The sequence below is a fragment of the Antechinus flavipes genome, chromosome 4 (genome assembly GCF_016432865.1).
Source record: "Antechinus flavipes isolate AdamAnt ecotype Samford, QLD, Australia chromosome 4, AdamAnt_v2, whole genome shotgun sequence".
NCBI lineage: Eukaryota > Metazoa > Chordata > Mammalia > Dasyuromorphia > Dasyuridae > Antechinus > Antechinus flavipes.
In genome coordinates, this window is record NC_067401.1 from 11,172,681 (window position 1) to 11,190,868 (window position 18,188).

The window sequence follows — 18,188 nt, forward strand, 5'->3', positions numbered from 1 at the left end:
AATCTTCTCAGTCTAGGACTTCTTCAATCTGCTTCTTCTGATCCACCCTTCCAAGTTTATGTCACATTACTCCAACTTCATGCACGCTCTTTCTAACAATTCATGAAATAAAGGGGAGGATTAATAAAGTCTTTTTAAAAATTAATTCATTTGTTTATTCACTAAGCTGGACTGTTAGTTTCCTGATGAAGGGAGCCCTCCATGCTTGCAAGTCACTCCCTTCTATCTGCTCCTTCCATTCTTGTCCTATCCAGGCTGAGCCCAAGTGCCCCCTCCTCCCCTGGTCTTCCTTGAACTCTCCAGCCCAAAATACTAGCTCCTTCCTGAACATTTCCTAGATCACTTTGAGTCTCTCTTTGCTCTGATGTGCTTCATTCTTATTTTGCATTTCTCTGTAGGGTCCAAGCACCTGAAGAGATTTGTCTGTTGTGTGTAGCTATTCCTGTGGTTTTTATGTGTGTGGACCATTTAATAAGAATTTCTTGACTTGATTCTCAATGGGAGAAGGCTCACTCAGCCACAAGTGGGGAGAAAAGCTGGACGTGATTTGGGGGGGGTCTTCCTGGGCTCAGCAGAACAGAATCATCAGTGGAAAGGAAGAAGATAGCAAGGATGTTGGCGGTGACCTCTTGGGGGAGGGGTGGCACGGATCCCTTTTCTCTTTATGTCTGCTGCCTCTCTTGGGAGCTGCCTCGAGTAATGGCTGGAATGATGGGGAGGGGGACGTCAAGGGGTGGCTGGAGACAGAAAGAAAGGCGGAAACCCCGGAGGGAGTTGCAGAAGCCACTCCCCTGAGAATGGCTCTAACTCGGCAGGGGTGTGGGGGGCAGAGGTCGCTTTTTTCTGGCAGGGCCCCAGGCCCGAAACCTGAGGAGCTGCTGACGTGCGGCCCCATGGGGAAAGAAGGGAAGAGGCCCCGTGTTCCAGAGCCCGGGAGTAGATGCGGATGGGGGAGGGGGGCTGCCAGGCGCAGGTGAGGTGGGCAGGAGGAAGCGGTGGGGAGAGGGCTTGGCAGCGAAGGAGCTGGGGGTGGGGCGGGCCCAGATGGGCAGCACCAGGGACAGGTAACATGGACCGTGCTAGGAATTGACTGCTGAGCGGGGAGGGTCAGGGTGGGCAGGGCCGGGGAATAAGGCTGGGCAGCCGCCCGATGACCTCATGGCAGATCCCCAGGAGGGCGGGGCCACATCCCAGGACTAATGGTCCCGCCGCCCGGCCGCCCGGGGGAGGCGGTCACTTCGAGGACTGACTGTGCTCACCTCCCCCGGTCTGGACGGAGGAGGAGAAGGAGGAGGGAGGCGAGGCTCGCTCCAGGCCCGGCCCTAGACCGGGACAGAGTGTGCCAAAGCCCGGGGGCGCCCTGTGGACGGGCGGGGCGCGCACTGGACTCTGAGCTCCCAGATCAAGGTCACGACTGGGGGTGCGGCCGAGCAAGGAGGCGGGGCCTTGGGCGGGACAACAACTTATTTTGATTTCTTATAGGCCCGAATGGGTTCGGGGAGGGACCGAGTCCAGAAGGCGGGGGAAGAAGTCTCTCTCGGCATTTTCATAGGCCCGTGCGGGCAGGGGGAGGAGGAGGATCTAGGAGGCGGGGAAACCCTGCCAGCGTTCTTATAGGCTCTAGAGGGTTGGGGGTGGTCCTGTAGGCGGGACTGGCACCCGTCTATAGCTCTCAGGAGTGTGGAAGGCGGGACTGGGATTTCGGGGCGGCGAGAGCTCTTGATCTCCAGCCGCAGTGGTGCGGGGTTTTCAAGGTCTTCGGCTTCCGCAGCTCGGGGACACACGGCTAGATTCATGGACTGTACTAGGAACTACGTGAGGAAACGAGATGCAGAAAGGAGTCCGAGAAACTGGAGGAGCGTCAGGGACAGGGGCGGAGCCGGTGCTCGGAGAGCCACGCGCTGAGCCGGGGCCCGCCCCTTGTCGAAGTGCGCATGCTCTGAGCAGGGTCGCGAGAAGGCCAGCTGCCCGAGGCGAGAGGGAGTGGGACAGGAAGCGGTGAAGAGGAAGGACGGAAGCGGAATTACGTATATAGACGTCCGCCCCTAGTTTGCACGCTGCACTTCTGCGCACGCGCGGCCCCTGGTCTCGAGCGGCTCTCGCGCCGGCCTCGCGCTCGCGTTGGTTCGGCCTCCGTCGCCTCCCGCGGGCAGCCATGGCGGGTATCCTGTTCGAGGATATTTTCGACGTGAAGGATATCGATCCCGAGGGCAAAAAGTTCGACCGAGGTGAGGCTCCCCCCGGGGAGACCGCCCCCCACCGTGCGTCACTGAGGAGCCCCCTTCTCTCATTTCTACTCAAGAGTCGCCCTCCCCCTTGGATAGGAAGCCCCGCCCCCACGGACATTTCCCCCTCGGGTCCACTTGGGAAACTTCTTCCCATCATTCATTCACTGTCATCAAACCCAGTCAATTTATTAAGCACCCACTGTGTGCCGGGAGATACCGAGAGAGCTTCCTTCCCCCCTCCCCGCGAGCTGTCCACAGTCTGAGACAGGCAGGTCACGAAGAGGAGTCGGCCCCAAGTTACACGCGGGAAAAGAGGGAGATAATTACTTGCGAGGGTAGGGCCTGGGAGATCAGTGGTCAGGCGTGGCGCCGGCACGGAGGCACCGCTGTCCCTGAATGCACGAGGCAGGATCCAGGAGGTGGGGAGCCCCTAAAACTTAGGTGGGGTTGGTCTCTCTTTGGGAAAAAGTGGAGAGGGGAAATCCAGCCCAGCTACTGGTGAGAGTCAGACCCCGAGGAGAAAGTGGAGGCGTGGGGAAATGGGCAGACAGAAGGGCCTCTGGGACGAGGAGGGGGCCTTGCGGTAGGATGGAGCAGCACCGAGAGAGGCCAGTGGCAGGTGTGAGGGGCAGCCCTGGTTGTCGAGAGCTCTGGGGACAGTGGGGGAGCCGAGGAGAGGGTGCCGTTGTCTCCTGGCAAAGAACTGAGGCGGGTGTCCCAGATGGGGAGGTCCCAGAGAAGCAGTCGAATCTCCCTGTGGCTTCACAGAAGGAGGGCCTGAGGAGGGTAGGGAGCCGAAGCCCCGAGTCAAGACTTGGATGCTGCAAGGACTGTGCTGAGTCCGGAGATGTTTGGGGGAAAGGGAAAACGGTCTCTAGGAGCTTACATTTCATGGGGGAGACCCCGCCTCCACAGGTTTGCACTCTCCAAGGTTCTCTCTCTCTCTCTCTTTTTAATGCCTTTTTATGTGGTGACTGTGATCAGTTGTCTCTGTGGATCTATACAGTTAGTCCTGAAATCCTGAAGCGCCCAGAGGAGAGCAAATACAGGACAGCCAGAATAACGAACACTTAAGAGCGTTACTTGCTAGCTAGCGACTGAACACCAGAACTGGGGAGTCAGTATCAAGATTTCAGAGACACATATTTATAGAAAGAGACATTAAAGTTCCCTAATACATTTGTCATACTAAAGGAATTTCATCCTAGATAGGCAAAGGTTATCACGCCAAGGACGCCATTCCCAGACGGGCAATAAGACAGTATTTCTTTGTTTATCAAGTTGTCAAGGTTTTTTAGGGCAGCACATCTGGGGGTGTACAAATGCCATCTGTATTAGGGCATGAAGAGCTGGTAACAAACTTCTCACTACAGTTTCAAGATTATATTTCTCACGGTCCAGAGGAACGTCCTTCCACTTTAATCCCATCCTGCCTCCTGTCACCTGCTTGTTGGATATTTTGAACTATCTAGAAGTCTCATGTCTTGTGTTCCAAACGGCTCAGACTGTCTTTCCACCCAAAGCTGCCCTTCTTTCAAACGGCCATATTGCGTCACCTCGATTTGCAGCCTTCGCATTTGTCCTTCGCCCTCACACATTCTCACTCACCCACAGATCAAGGCAGTTTCCAGATCTTGCCCTTTGTCCATGACATGACTTTAGTTGAATTTTCTCAGTCAGGAAACATGCAATAAGTGCCAAGCATCTGGGATACAAAAGGCTCTAAAAACCACTCTTCCCTCCTCTCACGTTGTCAGTAGCCACTTTAGACCCTGATCACCTTCTGCTGATGGTGACCAACAGCCTGCTAACTAGTTTCCTTGCCTTTGATTTCTCCTTTCTCTCATTCATCCTCAGGTAGCTGCCAGTGATTTTCCTGAAGCCCAGTCTGACCAGATCATTGCACTCTGGTGACTCCCTGTTATATACACATACATGTTTATATATATATGTGTGTGTGTGTGTATTTAAAGCCCCTTACAGCCTGGCTGCTTCCTATTCTTGTACTTCCCTCTTCTCTAACCACTCAAGCTTTGACCAGGCTAACTTACTTGTTCCTTATTCATGATCCTTTGTATTCTCCCTCTTGGCTGTCTGTCCTTGAAATACTTTCCCTCCTTCTACCTCCATGAATCCTTGACTTTTTTTTTATGATTCTGCTTGGTTGTCACCAGCATTCTGCAGAAGTCATTCTAGGTCCTCTCAGCTGCGAGGTCCTTCTCCTCTGAGGTTAGACCACTTAAAATTAAGTTGGATTATTTTAGATACTCTTTATTTATCTTGTGTCTCTTCCCATTTGTCTTCCTTATTAAACTGTAAGTTCCTGGAGGAAAGCGACTGCTTTTTCTTTATATCTTCAGCCTCTAGCACAGAGCCTGTCACATTTACTAAATAAATATTTATGGGTAGGTTATTTGACCCTTCCAAAAGATACTTTCCTTCCAGAGTAGACCCCTTTACATTTTCATTCTTCTAGGAAAATTTCCCCTCACTTATATGCATTGGGATGTTTCAACTGTCTCCTTAGTGATCTGGGGCCTCTTCTGCTTCCTTCTCTTCTTCAGAGGTCCCCCCCACCCCATAACGTACCTATGCTCAATATTCATAGACCCTCATTCGTGATACTTTTCTGAAGGGATTTTCCTCCCACTGATATTACTGTTCCCCTTTCTACCAAATGCAAAGACATTTCTTTCCTTACCTCTCACATAGCCTCTCTGAACAAAAGTCACACATATAGACAATGATACACACTCATATGCTCATACACAAGAGAGTCCTTCCTCTAATATCTTTCTCTGTTTTCCCCAACTCAGGAGATCTTTTCTTTTTTTACTCCTATTCCCAATACACATGTCCCTTCTTGTTAAGGGACTTGAATGTAACTCCCCACATCTTTCCTGCTCTTATCACATACTCTACAGGGACACTCCACTACTGGCCATTCTCACAGCAGCAGCTGGAAAGGACCCCAGGGAAATTAAATGATCCATTTAATTCAGCCTGCTTATTTTACATATATAGAAACAGATCAGATTTTCTAGAAGAGAGGAAATGATTTGTCTCAGTTCATAGTGAATTAGTTGTAGAAAATGGGCTAGAATCCAGAGACTTAGACATCTGTCCTTTTACAAACATCTCTTCTATAATCATTTCTCTTTGTCATTAGTGTCCCGGTTGCACTGTGAGAGTGAATCCTTCAAGATGGACCTCATCTTGGACGTTAACATCCAGATCTATCCTGTGGACTTAGGTGAGTGTTTGATGGAGGATGACCAGAAAATCTGCCATTCTTTCTGTTGTTGGCGATATGATTTGTATTCTACACCTAGATGTCATCAACAAAAACAAGCAATGAAGAACAAAATCAGAAGGAAGAGATTGTACATGAAACTAAAAACATTATTTACAATTTTAAAAAAAATAACAAAAATCTCCATTTGCTTGTGTCATCCCCTCAATCCTTTCTACAGATTTATTTTTGGATTTTGTGAAGTTCTCCAAGGAAGAAATATAGATGATCAGTAATCACCTACAACTTTCTCAGCTTTCCTAAGCAGAGAAATAGCACAGTAACTCAGAGGGGCCACCTCGCATGCATTAAATTGGCAAAGAGAGTGAAAAATGATGCTCTTCCCTATTGTAGGGGCTGTGGCAAAGTAGACACACTGTCCACACTGTTGAGGAAAAGGTGCATTGACATAATCCTTTGGAAAGCAGGGTAGCCAAATACAATAAGAGCCACAGAATTGTTTGCATTTTGTGATTGGTGTTTTCAAGGACTGTTGTTAAAAGGACAAGACTCATATCTCTTAGACATCCACAATGGCAGCATTTGCCATAATGAACTGAAAAGAGGTTGCATAGTCAGCAGTTGAGGGATGGCTGAACTACAGATGATAAATGAACATGTGACTCTTGTGCCATCAAAAATGACAGCTAAGAAGCAGACAGAGAAATATATGAAGACTTAGGAATTGATATAATAATTCAGCCAAGATTTAAGTTCCTACCATATCCGAGGCACTGTGTCAGATAGTGGGGGATGCAGAGGTAAATTATACTTGCTGTTCTCAAAGAGATTACCTTCTGCTGGAGAGGCAAGCAAGATAAGGATGTACTAGAGACAGAGCTGCATTATACCCAGAACACTGTGATAGGGCCAGAAGAGTGATCAGGATAAAAAGGGCTCTAGAAATATTTCAGGGGCAAGAGAGTATTTTCAGCTAGGGGCATCTAGGAAGATTTTGTGAAAGGCTGTGATAAGGACGTAGAGAAGGCAGAGCTTTGCTCCAGGATTGAAGGAATATTCAGAGTGCGTCTGTCAGGTTCATGGAATAGCTAGTCTGGTCTGACAGAAACATGATGGATTATAGAGGGGGGAAGGGAGGGAGAATAATGTGAAATTAGGCAACCAAATTGTGGCAGACCTTGAATCCCAGGCTAAAGAATTTGTATTTTATTCTATATAGTTCTTAAAGTTTTTGGTTTTTCTTGACTGCCTGTGAATCCCTTCTCAGAATTATTTTTTTGAATGTATAAAATAAAAGGGAAAGCAATAGTATTGAAAGAGCTGTAAATACACACACACACATATATACATACATACATATACATATACATATACATATACATATATAAGTTGATGTACCTAGTGTATATTAAGAAATCCTGCTGTATTTTGGTCCGATTTTTCTTGCACAACATGACAAATTGGAAATATGTTTAAAGGATAACCCGTATGTAACATCAGATGGCTTGGTTTTTGCGGGAGGAGGGAGGCAGAAAAATTTAGAACACAAAGTTTTACAAAAATGAATGTTGAAAACTATCTTTACCAGTATTTGGAAAAATAAAATGCTTTTGAAGGAAAAAAAGAGATCCTGCTGTAGGCCCTAGTGAGGTAGTGCGGGTGTTTGAGCAGAATAGTGACGTATTCAGAGATGAAGAAACCCTGGGTTGGAGAAGAGCAGTGCTAGAAGCAGCAGGACTGTCCAGAGAGCTTGAACTAGGGTGTCATGGCCGGGAGGAAGCCAGGTTTCAGTGAACAGAGGGAGAAGGACAAAATGCCGGGTCTGACCCCACCAAATCTGTGGTTGGTTTTCAGGTGACAAGTTCCGGTTGGTGATAGCTAGCACCTTATATGAAGATGGGACCCTGGACGATGGGGAGTATAACCCCACGGACGACCGGCCTTCCAGGTGAGAGATCAGGGAAGAGCAGGTGCTCTTTAACCTGGGTTTGAGTCACTTCTCTGATGACATTCTCTTAAGGAGACCTCGCTGGTGACCTCTGTCTGGCTGCCTGGAGCTTGGCAGGAGCTGAGGCACCAGAGGGAAATCCCGCCCCCGTCTGCTCCGGGCAAGAGCCGGGCCAGCACGCTCGTGGGGTCGTCTGCCCGGCTCCGGGCACAGCGGCTGCTGCTTGCTGTGCAGGGGACAGTGTGGGGAGCAGGACCCAGGAGCATCTTCCTTTCACTGCAGGGCCGACCAGTTTGAGTACGTGATGTATGGAAAGGTGTACAGAATCGAGGGGGACGAGACCTCCACAGAAGCGGCCACCCGCCTGTAAGTGCTTTTTTCTAGCCTCGTGCTTTGTCCCAGAGCCGGCTGAGGGTGGGGCAGGGCAGAGTGGGCTCTTGCACTTCCAGCAACCTGGGGCCAGAGGGTAAGTGTAAGGCTTCTGGTGCCTTGGCCGCTTTCCCGGGCTACCCGGGCTGTGGCTTTTCTGGCCCATTTTTTGCCCCGGGTCGGGGAGAACAACTACCACGGTTGAGCTGCCTCGGACCCTGGGCTGACTTGGGTGCATCTTCTTGCTTTAGCTCCGCATACGTGTCTTATGGGGGCCTGCTCATGAGACTCCAGGGAGATGCCAACAACTTGCATGGCTTTGAAGTGGACTCTCGCGTGTACCTCCTGATGAAGAAGCTGGCTTTCTGAGCCACGCGGGAGCTCGTGCCGTCCCCTCCTCCCCATCTGGTGGGCCCGGCCGGGGCTTTGCTCTTCCTAAGTGCGGCTCCGGCGGGAGGAGGAGGGGTGAGGAAGGGCCTCGTTCTCTGGGAGAAAGGTTCTTCCTTCACTTAATGGACTTGGGGATCGCTCGTGGTTTGTCAGAACTAAGTGGAAAACTGCCTGCTGACCTTCATTGGATCCCCACAGGAAGAGCTCAGGTTGAGCTTTCAGATACTTTGTGTGCTGGTTCAATTAAACTGTGATTTTTTTTTGTATTTGTTTCTCTTCTTGTCCTCCTGCCTACCTGGAAATTGCCTTTTCAGGTTCTTCTCCTGAAGCTTTTCATGCATCTGACTTAGGGCTGGGAGGTGATGTTTCTGGCCAGCCTCACTCAGCATGCCTCAGTATTTAGCCTGTGTGGTTCTGCTCAGGGTGTCTGGGCCCAGCCCCGGGGATGGCAAAGGACACGTTGGCCAGGATAGCTACTGAAGCACTTGCTTCCCTCTAGGAAATCTGTTCAAGTCTAGGATGAGTCGTTTGCATAGCCTGGAATTGATCGTGTGTGTGTGTGCGTGTGTGTGTGTGTGTGTGTGTTTTGCAATCATGGGTGGATGCCTTCTGACACGGACATGAGGCATGATTGTGTCTAAGGAGAATGGGAACATGGGAGAGCATTTGATGGATGGGAATGCCAGTGGGGGGCTGAGTGATTGCATTTCTGCCAGGGATCCAGGAGGGAAGGTAAAAGGCAGTGGTTTTTGCTACCAGTAAGAACTAAAGAGGGAAAGGGGGCTGCTGCAAACACCTTTGAGGGCACCAGCAACACCAGGGAGACTCGGTCTGGTCCCTTGGCTTCAGAACAGTATGTCCCTTTAACTTTTGAGACTGCGGGCTGGGAGAACCTTGGGAAATGGCGGCATGTTAGCCGAGGCCTTAAACTGCCCGAGTCCCTGGTTTTCTTTTTTGGATGAAGAGAAGCAAGCTCAGGAGCCTGTAGTTCTGAGAAATTCTGGGCGGGACATCTGGGATCTGTCCTTTGGAAGCTGCTTTATCCCAGGAATTGGTCTCCTTAGATACTGCCTGCTGGGCCCTTCCCTGCCATTTTCAAGTCTGTGAAGAAGGTGTTAAGAACAGGATTTAGGGGAATGGGTTGAAAGGGAATGAGCTCTGCAGGAAGAAAGGAAAAGTGTTTTTGTGGTTTCTCCCTTGGGGGGGGGCAGATGAAAGGGAGGGGAGGGAAGGGGGGAATGGAAATGAATGTATTTGAGAATCTCAGCAGCTTTCTGAAGTCTTAAGTCAGGGGGAGGAATGGGAGTGGATTCGAGGTGGATGGAGGGAGGAGAACACAATGGTCTCCAAATAGTGGTGGGCCGGAGGAAGGCCGGCCCGGGAGGCGCTGGGACAATCCACATGAAATACTGGTGTCCTGACAGTGACGCTGGGGCCTGGCTGTCAGGGGAAGAAAGGCGCTGCTTTCCTCGGCTTGGCGGGCGTCCAGGTGTGGGCTGGCTTCGGGACTGGACTAGTTGGGACTAGAAAGGACTTTTTTTCTCTATATGAGTGGGGAGGCTCTTGGTCCGGAGCTATGTAGGTCAGCCTTCAGTCTCCGCTTGGAACTTCCTGGAGTGTATGTGTGAGTCGCCCTGAATCGGACGGTCCCGCGGCCACGCTTGAGTTGTGTCAGAGCTGGCTCATTTATATGCCATAAAGGGTTTTATTTGATCGCTGCCTCTCATCCGGTTTCCCCAGAAGCAAATTGCAGGAAGCGGCTTCTCTTCCCTTCCTAGCCCGGGCAGGGGGACTTGGGGGTGGCAAGGAGCTCGCGTCTCTCCCGGCAGCCTGGGGTCAGTGCCGGCCTCTTCTGGGAAGGGGGAGAGGCAGCTCCAAGGCGGTCCCTTCTAGTGCCTCCCTTAGCCCGAGACCCTTTGGGGGTGAGATGTCCTCCCCACCTCGTTCAGCCAGGCCCGAGCAGGGGCAGTAAGGCATCCTGCAGGCCTGGCATTCGCGCTGTTTGCCCCCGGCCGGCCCCACTCGAGAAAGGGAAGCGGCCGGAGGCCGCCCCTTGTCCTGGCCTCCAATAGCCAGATAAGGCCTTCTCGCCCTGCGTGTGGGACCGAGGCAGCAGTGCCCCGGCCCCCCCGCCCCGGCTTTGGGGACCCAGCTTGCAGCAGCATCCCTGGGGGTTCCATCGGAGAGCTTACTGGTCCTTGTTCTTGGGGGTCTCCCTGGTTCATGCTGGGAGCTTGCTTCTGCCGGGCATCTTGGACTCCCCGTGCCGGAAACCCCCCGCGTGGGAGATGGCAGAGAGCACTGGGCAGGGCTAGTAGAAACGGGCAACCAGGAGAGTCAGACCTAGTGGCCTTGGGGGCGAGGGGGGCATGTGATGCCTTCTGGGCCTCAGTCTGTTAATCTGTAAAATGAGCCGCCCTAGACCACTTAGGTCCACTCCAGCTCTGCTAAGCTTTGTTCTGTGATTCATCATCTGATGCTCAGCAGAGTTTGCCGGGAATCCTACAGAGCTCCTCTTTAGTCACTCAGGGCTTCTGGGAAATAGGGCACAGACTCTCCCCTCCTGCGGAGGGGAGCTGGGGGAGCCGGCAGGATGCTTCCTGCACTTCTCCCCGCCTCCGCGGGAGGGAATCGGGAGCTTGGAGCCGGTGAAATTTCCTCTGGGAGGCAGGCTGTTTGCTCAGCTGTGTCAGCCAGGCCTTGGCCTCCCTGGGGCTGTCTCTAAACCTTAGCTGAGGTGTGAGGTTCCCCGGGACTTCCTGTCAGCTTTCAGGGATCCCACTTTCCCCTCCCAGAAGGCCCCCCTCACCTTCCTTCTGTCCTCCCCTGCTTTTCTGGGGCCGCTCGGACGCGGGCGCCAGGCAGGTGGCCGAGCAGGATTGGAGCAGATTCGGGGAGAGGGGGGAGGATTTGGAATATCACAGGCTTTGCTGTAAGAACGGTCCCCCCAGAAAGCCACGGAGGCTACAGGGATGGGGCCTGCCGTTTGTATTCCCCAGAGAGCTGCAGGTAGAGGTTTCGGGGTGATGGAGAACCAGAGATCACCAGGAAGTGGGGGGGGGAGTTGTGAAGAAATGAACCAAAGGTTCCGGGAGAATCCACTTTTCTGACAAATATTTATCTGCTTAAAAAAATATTTTCTGAAATTGTACAGTGAAAAATGTTCCCTTCTGGCTGGAGGAGGCTCTGGGGGGTTGTGGGGAGGCCTCCGGGTTTCTGTAGCCTGCCCTCGAGTTCTGAGAGTCTGGCCAGGCTGGGCAGGGGGGCTCGGGCCAGGCTGGGATCACGAGTGTTCCGGCCCGCTCCCAGGAGGACGTAGGTGGGGGCTGAGGTCCCTAGTCTCGTCCCGGGAGGGAAGGCAGCAGGGTGCGGGAGCCGGGTTACCTGAGCTTGTGGCCGAGGAGGGAGCAGAAGGGATGGGAGCCCTGGCTGTGGGGCCCAGTCGATCCCTGGGTGAGGGAGAGGGGGGCACGGGGTGTGCAGGAGGGGGGATGCTTGGGGGAGAAAGCAGTTCGGCCAAAGGAATGGGTGGTCGGAAGGTTCCCTCCTGACTGGAAGGCGGGTGGGAGTCTGCCGGAGCATTGCCGGCGGGTGCGGGGCAGGGAGCCTGGGTTCCGTTTGAGGGCCCCACGGTCACGTTCGGGTGCGTAGGGGCTCCGTCCGGGGCACTGGCCGTGCGGTTCAGCAGTCCGGGAATCCTGGTGGGATCGGGGGCCTCCGTGGCGGAGCTCCCCGGGCCCCTTTCCAGCGCTGCCAGGGTCCGGTCGGTGAGCCCAGGGGCGGTCCTGATGGAGGGCACGGAGCCGCTGCCGGGGGTCGCTGGGGCTGTCTGGTCCTGCCTGGCGCAGAGGATGGGCCTTAGTGCATGCAGCAGGAACCGCACCTTTCCTCGCAGGAGCTGCTGGAAGCTCAGGAAGATGGCCGTGGGCTCCCTGTGAGCTGCAGTCTGGCCCTTTGGGAGAGACTGGGGGCAGAGGACGGGCCCAAGGCCAGAGATCACGTCTCTGACAAGGGCAGGGGTCTCTAGGCCCGGGGGCGAGGAGGGAGAATGCGGCCCACCCGACACCCGTTGCCCGTTGCCGGGCACTCCTGGCTCTCTGGGAGGAGATGGTGCGAGGAAGAGACACTTCCATGGGGCCTCGAGCGGGCTCTTACCGGAGTTCCCAGGAGGCCCTGCAGGGCTCCCAGGAGGACGTGCGTCTGGGCTGTGAGCTGCCCGAGCAGGGACGAGAGGCAGCTGGGGCTCAGCTGCTTCCGGGCCGCGATCACCCCTTCCAGCAACAAGGTCACGGCTCCTAGGACCTCCTGCCCCTTGGTCTGCTCCTGAGAAAGGTGGGGCAGGAAGACCACAGTGAAGGGGCTGTGGGAGGGACGCTCCCGTCTGTGGCCTCCCTAACCAAGGCCGCCCCGCTTTTCTCGGACCCCTCTCCTCCTTCCTCGATCGGCCCTCGGCCCCCCGAAGGCCCTGCAGAAGCTCGTGGTTTCTGACTGTGGCGTCAGTCACAGGGCCAGAGGGCCCGGGCCTGCTCCTGCTTCTCCCCCGCCATCATGCCGTCGGGGGGCTCGAAGCTCTGGGAGTCCCAGCAGACGCCAAGCAGACAAGTTCTAGGGTCAGATCCCACCCCAGTCACTTACCACGTGTGACCAGAGGCAAGTCATGGCTCCTGGGCCTCTGTGTGAGAACGGGCGGCCGGCCCCGCCGGGACCCCAACGGCCCCTTCTGGGTCTGGGTCCTCACCGGCCCAACCGGACCGACAGAGGCTCGCACCCAGACCGGCCTCCCAAGTGGGCAGTGGGGAGCCCCCTCCCTTTGGGAGTGACGCGGCGGTCAGTGGGCCAGCCCTCGCTACCCGGCTCTAACGCCCGGCACCTCGGCCAGTGCTGGGGGCTGCAGCTGCGTCCCCACAACCGTTGCCGGCCAGAAAGCTCGGGGCCCACAAAGCAGCGCTAGAAGTTCCGGGGGGGGGGCCCTCACCGACGGGACCCGCTGCAAGTCTGGGGCTCCTCCAAGCAGGATGGGGCTGCAGGGTCCCCTTCGCCCCTCACACGAGGCGCGGGGCCCCCCAGGCTCCCAGGGAGCCTCCTGCCCTCCCCCAAAGCCTCCCTTGCCATTTCTCGGGCTGCTCCAGGAGTGACCTGGGCTGTGTCATCCTGCAGGGAGAGAGCTTGGCCCGGGGTCGGGTTTGTCGTTTCATTTTATTAAGACTTGGATGAAGCTTTTCCCATTTGTGAATGACCCAGCGTGGAAAGGGAGGCCAGATTACACAACTCGGGGCCGGCTGCCACGGTCGCCCAAGACGGACGAGAAGATGGGGCCGAGGGGAAGGGCTCTGGCCGCGGGGTCTGGGGGAGCTGGGCCCAGGATCCCAGCCCTGGGACATCTCACCGTCTTTGCTCTCCATTCCCGAAGGCTGAAGTCCACGGTGGGCAGCAGGACAGGGATGGGCAGCGGGCCGAGGTCCGAGCATTGACTCTGTGAATCGGGAGCGTGGGGTTGAGTCTGGGCGCAAGGAGCGAGGGCTCACGGGGGCAAGGAGCGAGGGATCACGGGTCCCTGCGGGAGACTGGGGAGGGGGCCACGCAGGGGCCCGCAGGAGTCTTACCAGTCGGCCGTGTAGGGCGGCAGAGTCTCGGAGCAGCTTGTTGAAGAGCCGGGGGTCGCAGACGGGAGCGGGGCTGGTCAGGGTGAGGGTTAATCTTGAAGTGAGGAGAAACATGGCCACAACAAGCAGCTCTGGCATGAGGAGGACAGTCAGAGGGTATTAGTTGGAATGGACGCAGACGTGGCTGCCAGCTTGAGGAGGGTGGGAGGGATTTGAAACCACAGGTCCTGGGTTCAAATCCTTACCCTGCCACCCATTAACTATATGATGTTGGGCAAGTTACTTCCCCCGGGTAAACCTCAGTTTCCTCGTCTGTAAAACGATGACAACATTCCCTATATTGAAAGGAAAGTGCCTTGTAAATTTTAGAGTGCTGTAAAAATAGAAGCTATTATTAGTCTGGAGACGGTCCAGAAATTCCTAGTCTGAATGCAGGCCGCTCGGCCAAAGACTGATGCTCCAAACCCTAATTCCAGGAGGATTTAGAGCCATGAAGGATCATCCCTGCTGGAGCCCCCCTCCCGCCCGGGCACTCACCAGTCAGCTCCATGCTGAGCAGGCGGGCTGCCGGGGTGGCTCCCTGCGGGGGGCCTGCTCCCCTGGGTTCCGCCCGGGGCCATGGAGGCGGCTGGAGCGCTGAGCGCCTGGGCGGAGTGGGCTGCTGGCGCCGGGGGCAGGGGCTGGGGGCTCCTTCCGGGCAGCTGCGGAGCAGGACGCCTCGCTCGGAGCTCTGGGGGCGAGAGAAGCGGTCGTCGGCATCTGCGGGCCGGCTCTCGGGGACCCTGGCGTCAGGGCGGGGGGCTCACGGGGAGCTCCCCCACGCTTCGGCCAGGGGCGCCGGTGGGCACGGGGACGGGCGAGAGGCGGGCTCTGCCCACGGGGGGACAGCTGCTGGCTTAGGCTCCACCAGCGCCGAGTCCGGTTGGAGGGTGGGGTCGGGGTGTGAATGAGCAAGGATTCGGGGGCGGCTGTGGGAGCACCTGGGGGTGACTGAGAAGGCCTGGAGGGGGAGAGAGAGCTCCCTGCTCGCTTAGCTTTGTCCCTCTCTCCGTTCACCTAAAAGCCACGTGGATCTTTCCGCCCCCTCCTCGTCTCCCGGGATCTCTGGCTCCCAGACCGGACCCTGGATTAGGGGAGTGGGGATCCTCTTGTGGCCCCAAGACTTCCAGGAACTGGGTCCCACTTGGTTCCTTTCTGGGGCTGTGGCCTCTGCACTTCCAAGTGTGTCCCTTCCTCCCTGCCCCCAGCAGGCCCCTTTCCAGCCCCTCCCAGGACCCCCCACACGGCTTCCTCTTTTCACAAGTTGTGCAAAGAGGTCTGCACCTGATTCAATATTGGGATTTCCTGTAAGTCTGTCAACAGGGCTGGACCCTCCCCCCTTTACCTTCCACTCCTCCGCCTCGTTCTTCTCCCCCAGATCCCGGAGGCCCTGAAATCGGCCTCAGCTTGGACGGGGACAGGCCAGGAAAGTGATGGGGAGGTTCACGTTCATCCCGAGAAGTTCTTGCCTCCCCCCAAGCCCCCAGAGATGGGATTTCCAGGGCTGAGTCAGCTTCCCTTTAGCCGGCTCCCCTCCCTCTCTTTTTGCCGCTGTGGGGCTATACCCCCTTATAGGGAACTATAACTGCCTTTAGGAACGAGGCCTCCTCCTCTCCCCCACACCCCACCCCCTACTCCAGCTCTGGCTCCGGCCTGCTCCTCCCATTCTGGGAAGAGGCTCCAGGCTTCCTGACAAAGGTCAGTGGCTCCAGTGTAACTGCCCTTCCCCCAGCCCCAAAGCCTCCTTCCTACCTCTTCCACCCCTGACCAGCCTCCCCGCCCGCCCTCAGCCCCCCATGCCCACACTCACCAGGTGGAGAAGAGCCTCGGGCGCAGGTGTCTGAAGATGGCCCGGCAGGGGACCCAGAGCCCTGGGGCCCAACCCTTCCAGAGCAGTAGGGTCACTCGCCCGTCCCGGTCACTCCTGCCCAATCAGAGCAGGGAGCCACCGAGCACTGACTGGGGCCCCCGGATGTGACGCCCTCCTCTTCCCGCCCACAGCCGCGCCTCGGTCCATTCACCCAGAAAAGCCCCTCCAGAAACTCCCCGATGAGAGAGTATTTGTTCAGTTGGACTTGGGGGCTCCTCTCCAGGAAATGGGAAACATGGCACCTACTCTAGGAAAGGGATGGGGGGGAACTGGAACCCACGCCGTCTCCTGGGACGGTCCTGACAAGAAGACCCCCATCCCTGGCAGACCCCGGGAGGGAGCGGACCTCCGAGCTCCTTGTTAGAGGGGAGCTCTTTCCTGTTGGGAATTCCTAGAGGGCACGCAGAGATTAAGGGACCTCAGCGGTTTTCCAAAGCCAGGGACTGTCAGAGGCAAGGCTTGAACCCTTGTCTTCGTGCATCTGAGGCCGTCTCTGTTAGTCATGCTGCACCCCACAAAGCACATCTGTGGCTTGTTTTGGTTCGGGGAATGTCCTGTCTCTGCCTCTGCCTATCTCTCTCTGTCTCTGTCTCTGTCTCTGTCTCTCTCTGTCTCTGCCTCTCTTTCTCTGTCTCTGTCTCTGTCTCTGTCTCTGTCTCTCTCTGTCTCTGTCTCTCTCTGTCTCTGTCTCTCTCTCTGTCTCTCTCTGTCTCTGTCTCTGTCTCTGTCTCTGTCTCTGCCTCTCTCTCTCTGTCTCTGTCTCTGTCTCTGACTCTATCTCTGTCTCTGTCTCTCTTTGACTCTATCTCTGTCTCTCTCTGTCTCTCTGTCTCTTGTCTCTGTTTCTCTCCCCTGCCCCTCATCTCAGTCTCTCTCTCTTTGACATTTATTAATGACATCCTTTGATGGGACGCCTTGTTCCCTGACACTCTCTGTGCTGACTTCTACTCTTCCCCATTTCTCTTTTTTTAACTCTCTCCACCCATTGGAGGCTCCTTGGATAGAAAACGAGCCTGTTAGGACTCGGTGCCCCGGGAAGGCAATGCAGGTGTGTTTGGGGGCCCAGTGGAGCAGGAGGGAGAGGGCGAGCGACCTTTGTTGGACCGGTCACTTTGGGCAGTTGGAATTCCCTGCTCTTGGCCCTTCCCCCTCCCCTCTGCCCGCTTCTCCCTCATCTTCTTCCCTCCTTCTGCTCCACCTGCCTTCCCCTCTGAGATAATGACCCGTGTTCCATTGGAACGGAAGCTCCTTTAGGGGAGGGCCCGTGTTTGCTTTCTCCAAGACTCAGCACAATGTCTGGCACATAACAGGAGCTCGCTGATGTGACAGAGGAAATAACTAGGTCTCTGTGTACTTCTGTTGGGAAAAACTGCCGGTGAACCTCCGGTTAGTGAATACCTCCTCCTGGGCCGAGCTCCGAGCTCCCCGGAGTGAGTTGTTAAATCTTCAGTGTGAGCATTTCCAGCTCAGAAATCAGTAAATACTCCAAACGGGGCCTTGATTTATCGTTTTATTAATCATCTAGCCCTAAGAAGGTGATGGATAAAATGTTTCGAATGCAGATGAAGCCGAAAAGGCCTTGTAGTTACACTCTGGAGAGCTGGTTGTTAAACATTTACCAGAGCATCCCTGCTCCTTGAACACCCCCTTCAGCTTCTCTCTAACTCCCGGCTTCTGGCTCATGATCCCCCGGCCTCCTTCCCGCTGCTGCTCCTTCCTCGCTCCCCGGCTCCTCTCCTCGCTCAGCGTTGTCTCCTCGGGAACAGGGCCCAAACCCTGGAATTTTCCAGTCTAGCCAGACAAGATGTCTTTGCAGATTAGAAAGGGAGGGGTGGCTGGGAGCTGAGGTAGTGGGGAGTGTGAGTGTGTGTGGGGTGTGTGTGTGTGTGTGTGAGTGTGTGTGTGTGTGTGTGTGAGTGTGTGTGTGTGTGTGTGTGTGTGTGTGTGAGTGTGTGTGTGTGTGCAGGTGGGCAGCAGACAGGGTCAGAAAGTCAGGGGGGGAGCTTCTGACAGGGGAGTCCCAGGAGCAGGAGGGCCGGAGCGGGGAGCAGGCCACGCTTGGCCTGCAGCTGGGCCGCTCTGCCGGAGAGCCTGAAGGGCCGGGAAGCGGGGGGCGGGCCACCGGGAGGAAAGCTGTCCCTGCTCCATGGCCCGGTCCCCGGAGCCCGGAGAACGGAAAGTACTTAGAGAAGAGACTGGACGGAGGGCAAGGCAGATGGATCCGGGTGGGGCGAGTGGCGGAGCGGGAGCGGAGCCGGGAAGGAGCTGGAATGGATGGGGGAGGGTAGCTGGAACTGGACCCTGAGCGATGGAGCTGAAATCCCCGGGCGAGAGACAGGTGTTGGGGGCAGGGGGCGAGGAGGGGGGGAGGGGAGGCTTTCCTCTGCTTCCTCCCTAAGATTGGCCCTGAGCTCCCGGCCCCTGAGCTGTGCTCCTTCTCCTGGAAGAACCCCACTTTCTCCCGCAACCCCAGGCCTCCCCCCGGGAT

At 55.6% G+C, this 18,188-nt stretch overlaps 2 protein-coding genes across 3 annotated transcripts; one reads left to right on the plus strand and one right to left on the minus strand.

Moving 5' to 3' along the window:
* The first annotated feature begins 1,690 nt into the window (after positions 1-1,690).
* On the plus strand, positions 1,691-8,454 carry POLR2H (RNA polymerase II, I and III subunit H). Its single transcript, XM_051999940.1, has 5 exons — positions 1,691-2,228; positions 5,398-5,481; positions 7,336-7,429; positions 7,712-7,795; positions 8,050-8,454. The coding sequence occupies exons 1-5, from the start codon at positions 2,156-2,158 to the stop codon at positions 8,165-8,167; spliced, it is 453 nt and encodes a 150-aa protein (XP_051855900.1). The 5' UTR covers positions 1,691-2,155; the 3' UTR covers positions 8,168-8,454.
* A 2,819-nt stretch (positions 8,455-11,273) lies between these two features.
* THPO (thrombopoietin) lies at positions 11,274-15,737 on the minus strand. Of its 2 annotated transcripts, none has more exons than XM_051999961.1 (6): positions 15,641-15,737; positions 14,329-14,521; positions 13,792-13,922; positions 13,575-13,661; positions 12,344-12,511; positions 11,274-12,152 (listed from the first exon to the last, which is right to left on the minus strand). In XM_051999961.1, exons 2-6 carry the CDS (start codon positions 14,339-14,341, stop codon positions 11,472-11,474), a joined length of 1,080 nt encoding a protein of 359 aa, XP_051855921.1. In that variant the 5' UTR covers positions 14,342-14,521; positions 15,641-15,737; the 3' UTR covers positions 11,274-11,471. The 2 variants fall into 2 exon arrangements, with proteins under 2 accessions (XP_051855921.1, XP_051855920.1); XM_051999960.1 differs by lacking the exon at positions 15,641-15,737 and adding an exon at positions 15,176-15,304.
* Positions 15,738-18,188: the final 2,451 nt, after the last annotated feature.

Excerpts from the sequence above, each read along its gene's own strand:
- POLR2H (XM_051999940.1), top strand. The coding sequence starts at position 2,156 with ATGGCGGGTATCCTGTTCGAGGATATTTTCGACGTGAAGGATATCGAT. Across the intron at positions 5,482-7,335 it reads GATCTATCCTGTGGACTTAG|GTGACAAGTTCCGGTTGGTG; the intron begins GTGAGTGTTTGA and ends GTTGGTTTTCAG. Across the intron at positions 7,430-7,711 it reads ACGGACGACCGGCCTTCCAG|GGCCGACCAGTTTGAGTACG; the intron begins GTGAGAGATCAG and ends CTTTCACTGCAG.
- THPO (XM_051999961.1), bottom strand. Across the intron at positions 13,662-13,791 it reads CCGCCCTACACGGCCGACTG|AGTCAATGCTCGGACCTCGG; the intron begins GTAAGACTCCTG and ends CCCGATTCACAG. Across the intron at positions 12,512-13,574 it reads GGGAATGGAGAGCAAAGACG|GAGCAGACCAAGGGGCAGGA; the intron begins GTGAGATGTCCC and ends CACCTTTCTCAG.